This window comes from Hoplias malabaricus, chromosome 5 (genome assembly GCF_029633855.1).
Source record: "Hoplias malabaricus isolate fHopMal1 chromosome 5, fHopMal1.hap1, whole genome shotgun sequence".
In the NCBI taxonomy this organism is placed as follows: Eukaryota; Metazoa; Chordata; class Actinopteri; order Characiformes; family Erythrinidae; genus Hoplias; species Hoplias malabaricus.
In genome coordinates this window covers 34348850-34364105 of record NC_089804.1, presented here as the reverse complement: position 1 = coordinate 34364105, position 15256 = coordinate 34348850, and the positions used below count along the sequence as shown (strand labels likewise).

General features: G+C 40.4%; 2 protein-coding genes across 2 annotated transcripts in view; one reads left to right on the top strand and one right to left on the bottom strand.

Annotated features, from left to right (window-relative positions):
- The first annotated feature begins 165 nt into the window (after positions 1-165).
- On the top strand, positions 166-5287 carry LOC136697742 (protein disulfide isomerase CRELD1). Its single transcript, XM_066672979.1, has 6 exons — positions 166-269; positions 1229-1401; positions 1657-1740; positions 2195-2290; positions 2866-3006; positions 3707-5287. The coding sequence occupies exons 2-6, from the start codon at positions 1236-1238 to the stop codon at positions 3925-3927; spliced, it is 708 nt and encodes a 235-aa protein (XP_066529076.1). The 5' UTR covers positions 166-269; positions 1229-1235; the 3' UTR covers positions 3928-5287.
- Positions 5288-11993: 6706 nt separating this feature from the next.
- The window catches only part of erc2 (ELKS/RAB6-interacting/CAST family member 2), a 47810-nt gene continuing 44547 nt past the window's right edge, over positions 11994-15256 (bottom strand). The window contains exons 17-18 of the mRNA XM_066671152.1: positions 14406-14592; positions 11994-14306 (exon numbers count right to left, since the gene is read on the bottom strand). The gene's annotated coding sequence lies outside the window, so the exon portion shown is untranslated. The remainder of the gene's footprint in view (positions 14307-14405; positions 14593-15256) is intronic.

Below are 15256 nucleotides of genomic sequence, written 5' to 3'. Positions count from 1 at the left end.
TTAAAAGCATTGTTTAATATATTCTCTTTGGTTTATTTTTAATTATTGACGCACGTGCTGTTTATATCAGGTATTGGCAGAGCACGAGCCAAACTACAGACCCCCTCGATCTCCCTGGGGCTATAAATAACGCGCGAGCTGAAGCTTTTTGGACGCTGCGTTGGCGCCGCCCCGGAGCTCGGGGGTCACTCGAGCAGCGCGTGAGGAGCGCGGAGTCCGTTTTAGTCCCGAGATAAAGCGGAGAATTAAAGCGCGCGGAAGAGGAGAAGGTAAGACTCGGACCTGTGTAAGACCAGAAACGCGAGACCGAGCTTTAGGCTTAAACACTGCGCATGTGTATGGGATTTTGTGTATGGTGTAGATATTCATGACGTTGTGGGGACCAAATCTGTATATACACGCATTGTGGGGACTTCTTGTCGTTATGGGGCCAAATCATGGCAAAAATCATTTAAAGGTGAAGGTGTGTTAGGGCTAGGGTTAGTGTAGTAGTATTTACGTTTAAGATCAGGGAAAGTCTCCAGAAAAATAATGGAAGTCTATGTAATTTCCCCTTAAAACACGGAGACAAGATTGAGTGTGTGAATGTAAGTAAGCATGTGGACCCGGTTTTACTTGCGTTGTGGGGACTGAGGGGCAGAACTTGGTGCAGAACTTAAGACATTGGTTACAGGTAAAGTTGGGGTAAGGGTGAGTGTTATGGTAATATTAGGGTCCGGTATAGGTTTTTGGTTATAGCTGTTAATGTTAAGCTTAGGGTAAGGTCAGGGTTAGCTAGTTGTATACAACTATAGTAGTTAAGTTGAGAATAAGTAATAAAGTAAACGAAATGTATCTAATAAAGTGAGTGTGAGAAAGAGTGAGAGGGAGATTTTGAGTTTTTTGGTGTGTGGAAAGAATTAATGTACCAGATTTCACTCACGTTGGGACTAAAATCTGTTTTGCACATATACTCTCAGGCAAAAAGGTACGACAGAGGTACATTATTAATACTAAAGGTACTGTGTAAATTTAAATTTAGAGGTACAGCAGTGGTGTTAAAGTCCAATTGTTTTCCCTAAATGTTCATTACATTCACTTCTCCAGAAGGAGAAGGGGAGCCCCTATTGTTTCTCCTCTGGGCTCAGCACTGCAGAAACTTCACTATGTAACTCGAGAAACTGCACTAACTGCAGCTGAGCGTGTGAATTTGTAGTAGTTATAAATGACGAATAATGTTTTATATCAGAGTTACGATGTTGCGGTGTCGGGTGTCATGGTTACTGGGTGTAGCCTTGGTCTTGCCCTCTGTGAGCCTGGAGAACATCTGCTGTGAACACTGCAAAGCCTGTGGAGGTCCTGAAAGAAACCAGTGTCTACAGTGTGAGAGGGGATTCACCCTCCACAACAATGTGTGTGTGGGTAAGTAGAGTGTGTGTGTGTGTGTGTGTGTATTTGTTTTTGTTTGCTTTTTTTTCGTATAACACACAATAATTCAAAATTCAAACATAATCAAAGTAGTGTGAAAATGGTGAGTGAATACCTTATTGGTTGCTGCATTCGTTATCAGGAAAAAATACTGCAGAAGCATATGATGAGTTTATTCTCTTCTTGGGGAAAATATTGTATTCATTCCTGATATTATATCATTCTGTGTGTGTGTGCGTGTTTGTGCAGATATCGATGAGTGTGGTACAGAGTTGGACTCCTGCCCCTCAGACACTTACTGCATCAACACACACTCGTCATTTGAGTGCAGACGTAAGTAGCACACACTTATTTAAGAGATAGGGCAGGACAGTGTGTTATGGTGAATAATGTTCTAGCTATAAACTATTTAGTTCCAGAAATATAAAGCAAAAATTGTTCGGGCATTGTTTGAAATGTGCTGTAATGCTGACAGCAAAAACATAGTACCCTCCTTATTATCGGTGTCTGAACAAGACAAATTAGAGGGTCAGCTTTGACAGAAACAGCTCTGATCTAATTGTATCATCAGTGTGTGCCGAAGTAGAACGTTAGTAAACGTTAGCTGCAGTGGAAGTGAGTTTGAAGGCTCAGCGAATCAGATTGATGTGTACACTTACGGTTGTATATTTACATATAAACAAACTGCAGATTTTATCATGATTTTGCGGTTATCAAAACACAATACTGTTACATTTAGCCCCTCCTTTCTCTCTCTCCCTTCTCTCTCTTCTCCCTCTCTCTCTAGGTTGTGATAGAGCGTGTGTGGGGTGTATAGGTGGGGGTCCGGCTCGGTGTAAAAAGTGTGCCCCTGGTTACACGTCCTCAGGGGTGAAGTGTGTAGGTGAGTCTAATGCTGCCTCCACCAAAAAGTTCCTGTTTTCAAACTATCCAAGTCCACACCACTGACACTAAAAACATCAGTAATGTCTGACTTTATCAGTGGAAGGTTTTTTAATCATTGTAAAGAATCTGTATATTTTGATGAGGCTTATTCTGTGCTCTGTTGAAGATATCATATAAATATGTTTAAAGAAACACTATTATGCATCCATGACCTACAGTCCCCTACAGAGTATAATTCACTTTCCAACACTGTCCTGAAATCAAGGGGAAGGGAGTGGGATGTGGGTTGTGGCTTCCTGCTTTCCTCCCAAACATACATAGTGCAGTTTCTGCAGTGCCGAGCCTGGAGTAACAATGACAGAGAGTTTATTCTCATTATTACAGCTCAGTGGAGCATAACAATGATTTATTTTAAGGTAAAAATATTATCCAGCGTTTCTTTAAATGAACTTTTCGGCTCAATTTTGAGGGAATAAAGCTAAAGAAGTATTGAGATAATTTTTTATAGACTTTAATCAATAGACAGCCCTACTGTGTGTTGACCACAAGGTCTGGTGGACTGATGTGTTCCAGATGTGGACGAGTGCAGTGAGGAGGTGTTGGCGTGTCTGGATATCAATGCTCTGTGTGTGAACACTGAGGGATCATTTCGGTGTGAGTGCGCTCCGGGCTTCACACACAGTGGCAGTGTGTGTGTGAGGGAGCAGCCGACAGGTGAGAGAGAGAGAGAGAGAGAGAGAGAAACTACTTCTGAGATGAACCAGAAGGGTAACATAATAAATATTAAAATTGATAACGCTTAACATAGGGGCTGTGGCGCAGCAGGTAGTGTTGCAGTCACACAGCTCCAGGGTCCTGGAGGTTGTGGGTTCAAGTCCTGCTCCGGGTGACTGTCTGTGAGGAGCTTGGTGTGTTCTCCCTGTGTCCGCGTGGGTTTCCTCCGGGTGCTCCAGTTTCCTCCCACATGCCAAAGGTATGTATGTGTGTGTCGCCTTGTGAAGGACTGGCGCCACCTCCAGGGTGTGTTCCTGCCTTGTGCCTAATGATTCTGGGTAGGCTCCGGACCCACCGCGACCCTGACTGGAAGGGTCAGACAAAAAAGTCATCAGGTCAAAACAATTTTTATGTTACCCTTTTGGTTAACTTCAATAATAGAAAAAAATGAGTTTTGATGGCCAAAATTTTATAAGTGAGGCTAGAAATAATTTTTCATTGTTTTTTGGTGTGTACAAGAAAAATAAACTGTTTAGAACTTAGTCAAACTCCTGACTAATGCCCATCATTTCAGAAGAGCTGATGGAGGGAAACAATCTCTTAGCCAGAGTGTAACTGTAATAATTCTGATATTTACTGTATTGTGATGAACTGATTTGTGTGCGTGTGTCTGTCTGTTTGTGTGTGTTGTGGGACTCAGAGGGTCTGCAGGGGGGTCTTCTGGATGAGCTTCAGGACGAGGAGGTGGAAGTCCTGAAGCAGATGTTCTTTGGCGTGGTCCTGTGTGCGTTAGCCACATTAGCAGCTAAAGGCGACATGGTCTTCACCTCTGTGTTTATGGGAGCTGTGGCTGCCACGATGGGCTACTGGCTCTCGGACAAGAGTGACCGCATTCTAGGTGGATTTCTGAAAGAACAGTGAAATACAGATGAGGACACAGTGGGCTGGAGGAACTTCACATTCATCACACACTGGGTTGGATTTTAAAACCTTCACTGAGGTCTTCTCTATCCTACATCCTTCAGCTTGTTCACCAGAAACAAGCAAATGCCCCCTTCAAAGCAACACCATGTAGTGTTATTACCTTAAAATGACAGCATCAAAATCATTGTAATTCTAATTACATTGTAGCGGTAATACTGAGCTGTAATAGGGAGATTAGAGATTCTGTCGTTATTACTAAGTGCTCAGTACTGCAGAAACTGCATTGTGTAGCAAGGGTAGGAAACCACTCCCCCCCTCTCTCTCTTGATTTCAGGATAGTGCTGTAAAAGTGAAGTACACTCTGCAGCTGTAGGGGGAGCCCAGGAGCAAAAATACAAATCTTTCCTTGTATTCCTTTAAAGTCACACTTATTTTAAAAGCACCCAGTGATCAAGGAGAAAGAGGCTCCTCCCCTCTTTATTTTAATTGGATGATTGTAGTAAATGGGAGGGCTGGGTGAATCATAATACAATTGTTTGTGTTTTAATTTAAAAACCCAAAATAATCTTCCTGCTTTGAAAAAAAATAGTTGATGATTGGATGGAGGTGCTTATTATTTGCAGATCCTTAAAAAATAAAAGATCCTCAAAACTCTACACATTTAAAAGTGATGATTCTAAAAGTGAAGGGTTGTTTAATAAAGAAAATGGTTCTATACAGAACCTTAAACACTTGAAGAACCTTTTGCATATTTAAAGGATTCTTTGCATCGTGAAGGGGTTCTTCAGATTGATGGAGAATGTGCTGTAGGTGGTTGGTTCTGTATAGCACCTTGAATAAAGGCCCTTGTAGAACCAAATATTTTAAGAGTGTACTCTGTTAACTCTGCTGAATTGTGAATATATATATATATATATTTGTTTTTCTTAATAAACCAGCACTGGGCTGTCACAAGATGGCGCTGTAGTGAATTAGTCAGTTAAAACACTCCTGTTTAGCTGTTCAAAACTAAAGCTGGGTTTTATTAACTGGGTTTAATAACAGGCTTTAATTTCTGTTTTACTGTAAACACAATCAGCACTGCCTCGGGCTGTGGTCCTTGTGTGTGATGCTGAGGCCATGCATGGTTTTTGTTGACATCCCACTGCATTCAGTACCATACAAATGTCACTGACTGCTTCCTGGAAATAAGCGTTGAAAATATTTGTGTTGCTTCGATGTGTGACCTCATGGGATAAAAAAAAAAAAAAAAACACTATAAGGTCATCCTAACAAAGCCAATTCATGAACTGTGTTGAAAAAATAAACTGTTTAGAACCTAGTCAAACTCTTAATGCCCATCATTTCAGAAGAGCCGATGGAGGGGAACAAACTCTTGGCCAGAGTTTAACTGTAATAATTGTAATATTTACTGTATTGTGATGAACTGATGTGTGTGTGTGTGTGTGTGTGTGTGTGTGTGTGTGTGTGTGTGTGTGTGTGCGTGCATTAAGAGATATCTTCATGATAAATCACTCACTCCTAAATCATTCTCAACAGGACAATTAATATAGGGTTTTTTTTTTTTATATAAAAAAAATAAAAAACAAAAAAACTTGAACAAACATCTGGGGTGGTCACTTATATTGGAAGGTGGACAGGGCGAAGGCTTGAACTGCACACAAGGGGGAGCTGTAGTCCAAAACAAACTTGTTTTCATCCACCGAAAAGCATCACCATCTCTTCAGCACCTGCAGAAATGTGCCACATTCAACTACTCAGGTCTCTCCTGCAACACGTCTCATGAAAAGACAGTTGTGTACAAGTCTTGATCTGCTAAAGCCTTCTCAAAAACTCGTGTGGTGCGCCAACAGCAAGCTCAAACGGTGAGAAGGAAACAAAGGGCAAAACTGATAGTTTTTCACCCGGGAGATGAGGTATTGGCCTGTAATTACAACTGTGAACCAAAGTGGACTCCTGCAATAGTCATCGTATAGACAGGACCAGTGCCTTACACAGTAAAAACTGCAGAGGATGTAATTTGGAGAAGACACTCTGAGCAGCAACTACAAGGACTAACTGCACCTGTAGAGCCTTCATCGGGAGCGTTTACTGCACGGTCAGAAATGAGTGGTGCAGGCCAACGTACACTTCCTTTGGAAACGCTTCCAGCCCAAAATGCTTCATCTCCAGGACCTGTCACAGTTGAGCAAACACAATCCACCCCTCAGACAGTAACTTCAATTCCATCAGACACTCGACGGGGACACTCGTTGTTATCTTGCGAGAAACCAAAGACCTCCGGAACATTTAAGTTATTAGCTAGTGCCATACCCTACGGAACAGGGCAGAATAATTAACCCAGGGTAATATATTAAAAATATATATTCATTTGAACTGTTCTTTTTGTTCATTTTCTCCAACAATCTGTATTTGCAAATATTATTTGGCATCAGAAAGATGTTGTTATAGTGCATTTCAGTAGTAGTTGCATGTTTTAAAAAGTTTGCATGTCTTGTTTAAGGAGGGAGGAATATGTCATGTATTGAGTATCTTTTGAAATTACTCTTTGCCACTAGATGTCACTATGCACTGTATTTACTTGTGATGCTTGAACCTCAAGGGGTTGGTTCATTCACTTTTCCCTACTTCTTCATCTCTGAGTATTATTTCTGGTCACAGTATAAGGTGATACAATACTGAAGACGTAACAGTGGGGAAAAGTGAATGAACCAACAGCAAAAATAAAAAAAAATCTGCACAGAATTGGCTCACCATAAAGATTTTGAGGTGCACGTGTCAGGGCCCTTTCACCCTGTCTTTCAGTTGTCATGGCCCACAGAAGATCACCACATACTGACGTGGCATTGGCATGCTAGTGTGTGTTGCGCTGGTATGAGTGAATCAGACACAGCAATGCTGCTGCTGCTTTCATACACCATGTTCACTCGTTGAGCAAAATTCATGAAACACGAGCGCTTGGTTGATCTGGAAAAAAAGCTGGCAAATCCACCAAGGTTAGGAAAAAATGTAGCATGGTCAGATTGAGCTGATGTGCATAGCAGTGGATGTAGTGGGCATTTGGGTACACATCTTGTATCTTCTTCTGAACACATGCAGTGGCACCACTCATCACACTAGCTCCATCGTATACCTGGCAGATGATCCTCAGGAAGGATAGATGCAAACGATCTTTTAGGGCTGAAGCAATGAATTCTGCCGTAGCCGTCTGCAAAGGGATAAACTCAAAAAATCTTTCCTGCACATTGTTTTTGGCATCAATAAAGCATAGTATCTACAGTAAAGCACAAGCTATATCCATGGTCTCAGGCTTTGACCTCCAGGATCTCAGTCCCAGCAGGACTTTTTTTTAAATACCTTCATCATGGACACCTCACTAATCTCATCTCTTTTAGAACATTTTTTTAACCAGAGACTGCTGAGAGATATTGCATCTCTGGGTCAGTTCTCTACACAACACGCACACCAAACATACACACACACACTTTCAGACTTTAGACAGCCTTGAGGCCACTGAAATATTTATTTTTAGGCTTTTTATTTTTCTTATTGACATCACAACAACAGTGGTACTGTTTCGTTTTTGTGATGATCTCTTTAAGGCTGTATTGGTTGTGAACCCCATAAAAGGGCAGAAAATGTTTTGGATCGTCTGTGTTATTGATCCTTGTCTTTCCTTGTGTCCACGTGTTTTCACAGCTCCAGTGAAAGGCATCTACCAGAGATGGGTACAGACTCAGCTAAAGATTCATTTACAAATGACTCAGACTCGACTTGGACCTGAGATTTGGGACTCGTGAATAATCTTTGTGCAATTAATGCAATTATTATTATTATTATTATTATCTTAATGTATCTTAATTAATGTTTTTTGTGACCTGCTTTTAGTTCTCTCTCTGCGATGCACAACATAGCACATGCGCAGCCACAAATACCAGCACTGACCATAGCAGCAGCGAGTTCACCCTAGAGCTGATTTTGTTGTTAACTTTGTTTATAAAGCTGTAATCTACTCTATTAAACAATGGAGCCAGTTGTGTAGTGGGATTTAAAAATCGGTTCTCGTATACCTCTGCTTATAGTAGTGGGTTTTTTTTCCTTTCAACACTGAAAAATGTTATTAATGAGATGCCTGGGCTACACAGCGAGCTAATAACTGATGCTGAACACAAACAACTCCAGAACTCAAAATTCAGAAAGTAAGTCACTTTTTATTGAATGGATATAAACCAGCTGGCCAACACTCAGTAATAGTTTGGATTACGACACACACAATAGCAAACACCTGGGAGTGGAGAGGTCTGGCAAGGGTTAAACACATTGAACATGACACACAGGATCCATGCTCCAAAATAACTCCCTCTAGCATCAAACAGGGCTCCGGGGTCAACAGGCTTCATATCATTGGCTTTTTCAGTCAACCATACAGACATGCAGTCACACACGCACACACTACTGTGAAAGGCAAACCTTCACTTAGTTTTCAGTCAAAATAATCAAAGACACAAGATGGCGGCCTTTCTGGTAAACAGCACTTGCAGCTTTAGTCTCTGAGACAGAGAACATCATCCAGCTTCTCTCTCACTTCAGATCTGAACACATCCCCTGCCGCCTCTGTTTATCTGTGAGAAGAACAGCTCACTTTGGGGCTGATTGTATGTGGAGCAGGAGAGAGGAGCTCTGCATTGAGAAAAGGGCACAAACAAGCAAAGACCGATTCCAAAGCCAGATCTCAACACCACTGAATTCAGTTTTGATCTTACAGAGTGTTTTGACTGGAAATTAAATGAGTACACAGTACTGTGTACACACACACACACACACTCACACACACACACACTCACAGAGTAAGATGTTCAGGTTTTCATCCCAAAATCATGCTAACACACTTCCAGTTTTTTTCTTAGGCGTCAACTATGGGGAGACGACACATGAGGACTCACCACGCTCACAGTTATTGTGACACTTCAAGATGTGGAATGTGTCACATGTATGGGGACTGATACATCATGGGAAACCCCCCCACCACCACCACCACATTTTCACACACATTATCATTCGGCATGCGGACACTCAAAACGAACGTTGTGTTCTAGATCAGAACTGTACAGCAAAAATAAACCAAACAATTTACATGTACAAATATTACAGTCAGAAATGGACATATTCAAAATCCAGAATCCATAAAAATCAAAATACAAAAAACAAAATAATAAATTGCACAATTTTAAATAAAAGAGATTTTTTTTCTGTCATTGGTCACAGTGATTTTCTTTCTTTTTTTTTCATCCAGAGGCTTTGCATTTTTGACATCATCAACTAAAAATCTATACAACTGGCACAAACGAGCTAAAACAACGTGTTTTGTTCTTTATTTTCTCAGCCACGTTCAAACCCCAACTTTGTTGGGTTGAGTTTGACCCCACAGGGCTGACCAAATATTTACGACCAGCAGTTGGCACAGAACACAGAACTCAACATGCAATCAGCTCTATGCATCATTATCATTAATATTAATATTATTACGTTTATTCTACATTATATTCCAATGTACAATAGAACTCTTTTTTTCCCGGCAGGAGATTTCATCCCTGCTTCAAGTATTCAGTGGTTTTAAAGGACCTGAAAATGGAGGATTGAAAGAGAAATCTTTAGCCCCCTTTAGTTAAAAGTTTTAGGTTGACTGAAAAGTTTTATGTCCCTTTTTTCTGCTTCCATTGCCCAATGGTACATTTACAGACAACAGGAAAAACACAGTCATAGGAAATAAGAAACTGATGATGGTGTTGAACTTTTCACTCAAAATTGATCCATTTAAGCTCCGCCCATCAATGCATTTTATTTTAGCTAGGACGATATACTGTACATTAGAGACAATTCAATTCAACCTACAGGTGCACTAGGCGATTACACCAGTCTGTCTGCTGGCCAGCAGAGGTCACTATACAATGCTCCTCTGTCTCAGATGTTTAAAACATCCTTAGTTTTCTATAAGAGCTTTTAAATATAGGTTCTTCAGCTTTTCAGTTTATTTGTATTAATTAGGTAATGAAATAAAATAACCTTCCGCACCTTTAAATTACAGCTCAAAATACTTCTGTTCATTTGTCTCGTTCAACAGTTTTAAGGGTGCTAGCTGAAGTAACTCTTTATCCCATAGTTATATCATCACATGGCTAAAGTTAGCGTAAAAGCTGGCAGTATACATACAATAAAATTAAAAAGTACTATGAATAAACACATTGCTGAATATTGTATATTCTGACTCCTCCCCCTTACTCTTATTAGTCCTAATCACTGAGTCATTCCTTCTGACCCTTCCCCCTGAGTATGACTGATCCTCCCACTGACTGTAATTGGTCCACGATGTTCGGCCATATTTACATTGAGTTATTTCTTATCTTTTGCCATTTGATGATTATTACCAACATAAAGTGTTTGACCAAAACAATCTTATTTGTAGTTCTACTGCCGTAGTTTGTAGTTTTCCCTTCTGCCAAACTTGCAACACTAGTTAAGAAGGTATACACATGTGGGCAGGGCCTGGATCATCCATCTATAAACAGAACAGTAAACAAGTTGTAGAGAAGCAACAACAAGGCATCCGAAAAACTACAGCCACAAGCTGAACATTGGTTAACACTCTGTTTTTGAGAAAGACACTGTAGAAGCACAACGACATGGAAAACTACACGTCACCGAACAGGAATGCCATTAGCAGTCAGATTCTGGCCGTATTCACTGGGAAGGGCACGAGGGAAGCTTTTACGGAAATGAGAGGGATATCCTTTTTTTTTTTTTTTTGAAGCACATCAGTCTAACACAAAATAACCAAGTGTCCACACATATAAAGCACCCCCTTTCCCCAGAGTGGAGTGGGAGAACACACACAAGACGGATGTGAAGGAGGCAATGTTTTAGCGATTAGGAATCTTCCCACTTTAACTGATGCAGAGAGTGGTCCAACTGAACTACTGCAGGCATCACTATTGAGATATCTTTGCTCCACCCACAAACCCCACCAAAAAATAATGTTGGCAAAAATATCATTAAACCCAAAGAGGAACTGAATCTCAGTTTCTGTTGAAATAACTATTCATAATAACTAATTATAATAACTATAAATTTATTTCACATACATTACGGGGGCTTTTTTTGGATGTTAAGCAAGGTTTCCCATACATAAGCATTCAAATTATTTCAAATAAATATTAATATATTCAGCTGTTTTAGCACTGCTAACTAGCTGTCATTAGCAAGCTAATTCTCCACTGTGTCAAAGCAGAAGCAACAATTTATTGCACATCATATATATATATATATATATATATATATATATATATATATATATATATATATATATATATATATATATAAAATTATTATAAATATTATTATAATATATAATATTATTCATAAATAAATAAATGAAATTAATGTATAGAGAATCTATAAGGGTTTAAATGTTGTGGGCAAGTCTTTAGGGGAACTTTAGCCATGCTATAGTGCACAGAGGTGTAGGCAATGAGCTAGCAACTAGCAAGTAGCTAGAAATTCCTCATTGAGTTGAATGGAATTTTTTCGTGTCCTTTAAATTTCATCCAAACTCAGAATAAATGCCCAGGCAGAGCACGGATAAATCAATTTTAGGAGAAGTTAACCGAGGTTGGAATTAGTGTTTTTTATGAGCTGCAACAAAAAAGTGTCCACTTTAAATATCAAATCACATTCTGCTGTATTCCACGTCCACCAAGCATGGAATAACTGCACTTCATTTTTTTATTGATTATTGATCAAATATTATTGCATAGATCTTCAGGGTGAGATCTTGCTGTGGGCCACAGACTTGGTGGAGAGACACTTATCACAGCCCTTGTTGGGTTCTTTATTGTTCAGAAAAACAAAAACAGAACACGTTTTCTTTTTTTCTTTTTTTTTTGACACAATGTTCTGACCACGATATAGGCACACTTTATATATCTATATATATATATATATATATATATGTAAATATCTATTTATCTCTATAACTATGATCTGTGTAGAATCCATTTATAGGTCTATGTTGCTGAGGCTGTAGCCACTATGTTCAGAGGAGTGTTGAGAGTTTGGGAAGGGCACGAGGGAAGCTTTTACGGAAATGAGAGGGATTTCCTTTTTTTTTTTTTTTTGAAGCACATCAGTCTAGTTTTTATTACCTTGGTCCTGAATAATCCTTTAGATCGTCTTTGTCTAGAAAAGAGAGAATAAAGCCTATTTTCATCCTCCTGTTTGGTGACTCCTAAAGTCAGCCATGAGAATCGCATGCTTTAATCTCCACTGACAAATAATGAATCGCTTGCATCATTTCTTCTGATTGAGCAGCCTGTTGCTTTAAGAATAGCACTAGTCCTGTAAGGGTTACCCCCACCTCTGTTAACGTCTCGTCCCATTCATCCCACTCTCAGGTAGAATTATGCTCTGCAAGGTTTACACCTTATGTTTTAGTCCCTATTCGGCTCACTTGGAACCACGAGAGCAGTGACAATGGTCAACTCAACTCGGTCTGGCTCGGCTCGCTTTTAGCTTGTCGCTTTTCCACTACCACAGCTCCCCTACAAAATGGAGCTGGTGACGTCTCAAAACCCCATCTCTAACAGAAACAACAAGTTTTGAAAACCACAACAACGCTAGCGATAAAGTCAGGCGCTGTTTGTGCATTGTGTATTCATATGCTGTTTTGTTTTTCTGAACTGAACACAGCTCCAGTTCTCACAGATCAGTTTTCCTTTTTGCAGAACCGTAACCAAGCAGGAACTGATGAGGTACCCGTTGCCTGGGACTAGGACCAGGTTTGGCCAGTGGAAAACAAAACGAGCCGCGCCATGTTGTGTAGGTTCCATGTAGTGTAGGTTCCATGTAGTGTAAAAGTGCCATAAAATAAAAGAACCCTGTTCCATGGACTAGAACCAAATTTGCCTGATGGAAAAGTACAAAGGTCGAGTAGGGACCCTGCAGTGGAAACCACTGTACGTGACTACTTTAAAGGGCAGACGACACTCAGTTCGACCAAAACTGTCAATAAATCCTAAAACGTTTACAGAGAAACACTTCTCAATCTGGAGTACGTAGCTGAGAGGACTGATGCTTTTATGAAGGCAAGGGCATGCGTTACCCGTCAGAAAAGATCAGATGCATGCGACTAATATTTTGTCCAGTGAACACACTGACCCAGCACATGGAGAGACATTAAAAGGATTAATATAGTGACCTTAAGTCTATTCTATTCCTAATGTGAACAGGGAGGTTCTGGGTATCATCAGATGACCACTCAACTGCTGATTTTAGGCCTACAGACACTATAGATACATTATCCCAACCTGTAAAAACCAGGCAAGACCACGCAAGATCAGTAAAGACCAGTCCAGTGTCTTTCAAAGTCAAAGCAACACAACTTAGAGCTTCTCTCTGTCACCAGACATGAGTCAGTGGCAATGGCTGTCTCCATCCATGTTGGGTGTAAGCACCAGTAAAAGCACCAATAGAAATTAACCCTGGCAGGAGGGTAGAAGTTGCCATTGACTTTGTTCTGAGCCCAGTTGAGAGGATTTGCAATGACGACCTTGGCCTTGGTGGATGCTGATGGTGGAGGAGGTGCATAGGGTGCATGCTTTGCTTTCCAACCCAAACAGAACTAGGAGCTCCATGAGAGAGATCGCTCAGTACCGCAGAGGCAAACACAGTGCCGTCTAAGCTCTGACCAGCCGCTCTGGAAGCTAGAATTATAAAGAGTAACCCTGCATAGAGTGTCAGCTGAGGTAACACTGACAGGACAATGACAGGACACACTTAACAGGATCAAAAACCAGCTTAAAGCACCCTTCCCCTACGACACAGAAAACAAGTCCCTCCAGAGTGTCTGGACCCGTCTCCCTAGTCACGAGACCCTGATATGTACTGAAATTAAACCCCCAAGAGTTGTCGTAGTGCTCATGTAAACAAAAAAATAAATAAACAAACTAAATATTGGAAATTGATTATTCAGCAGTGTAAATCTGAATGATGCCATTTCATTTTTAAAGTCTGAAAGACGGAAGTTACACGGGAGACCCTCCACCTTTCTGGCAGACGAAGAGTAAAGGCAGGACAAGGTTTGATATATTTTGATTGGCCGAAGCTGATTGGCTGAGCCTGAGAAGGGGCAGGGAACAAACAGGGGCAGGTGTGAGTAGGCGGAGTTCAACAGGTGAGGTCCTGCAGGTGAGAGTTCCTCTCAGACGGGTTGCAGAGAGTCATCACGGCAGTGTTTCAGAATCAGACTCAAATGTTCCCACCAGCTGCCAGTGTGTCCTCTCCATCGGCGCCCTGCAGAACCTCCGGCAGAGGCCTTCTCCCACCTGAAAGAGTGAAGAAGTGTCACACACACAGCTGCAGACAGTTGTACACATGCAAATATGCACACACACACTCTGAGACCCCAGAGTTTTTATCCTCACCTGCTCAACTGTTTGCGTTTACCCTCCCCTCTCTCCTCACCCCTCTACTCCTCCTCTGCTCCTCCTCCTCAATGTCAAGGCCCTTAGTGAAGTATGGATCTGGTGGTTGATTGAATCCGTCCAGGTGGAGAATGTTTAATTTCTTCTGCACAACACAGCTATGCCCCTCCTACTGTAGGTGAGTCCTCTGAGCACAGAGCAGAGATGAGGAGTGACACAGAGAGTTACTTTATAAATTTAAAGGAGAAGGAAAAACTTTCTTAATTCACATTAGAAATCAATGTATGAAAATTTTATTACAGTAATTTTGAAGCATTTCTATTGGTCCATTCATCATGATATTTTCACACAGATGTAGTAAACTAAACATCAGACATAGAGATACATGTTTTACTTTGGACCAGAGGATGGTCATGGTTAGATATTGTTACTTAGCAACACATACTGAGGTAAAGAACTGGTGGATCTGTATTAGGTGTACAAAGTTTTAAAGTATTTTTGGGTTATGTTACTGTAATTAAAATTTCTAAATTCTTTTGTCATTTTATGGTAACAGTTGTGTAGTTTTTAAAAATAAAAATCATTATTTTTGTTTACTGGTGCAATGTGCAATTAATGAAGATTGGCCACCAGGCTGCTCCAATTTAGCCATGAAACCCCCCACACTAAAATGACAGGTGTTTCAGTTTCATTGTCCAACCCCTGTACATATATATATATATATATATATATATATATATATATATATATATATATAACAAGGTGCTGATGTACACTTGAGCCTCCTTTAATAGATAGCCGGATAGATCTAGTAAGTGGAATATATATTATTAAAAAAATTACTTTCTCAC

Coding starts and splice junctions, on each gene's coding strand:
- LOC136697742 (XM_066672979.1), top strand. CDS start 1,236: ATGTTGCGGTGTCGGGTGTCATGGTTACTGGGTGTAGCCTTGGTCTTG. Junction 1,402..1,656: donor CCACAACAATGTGTGTGTGG/GTAAGTAGAGTG, acceptor GTGTTTGTGCAG/ATATCGATGAGTGTGGTACA. Junction 1,741..2,194: donor CTCGTCATTTGAGTGCAGAC/GTAAGTAGCACA, acceptor CTCTCTCTCTAG/GTTGTGATAGAGCGTGTGTG.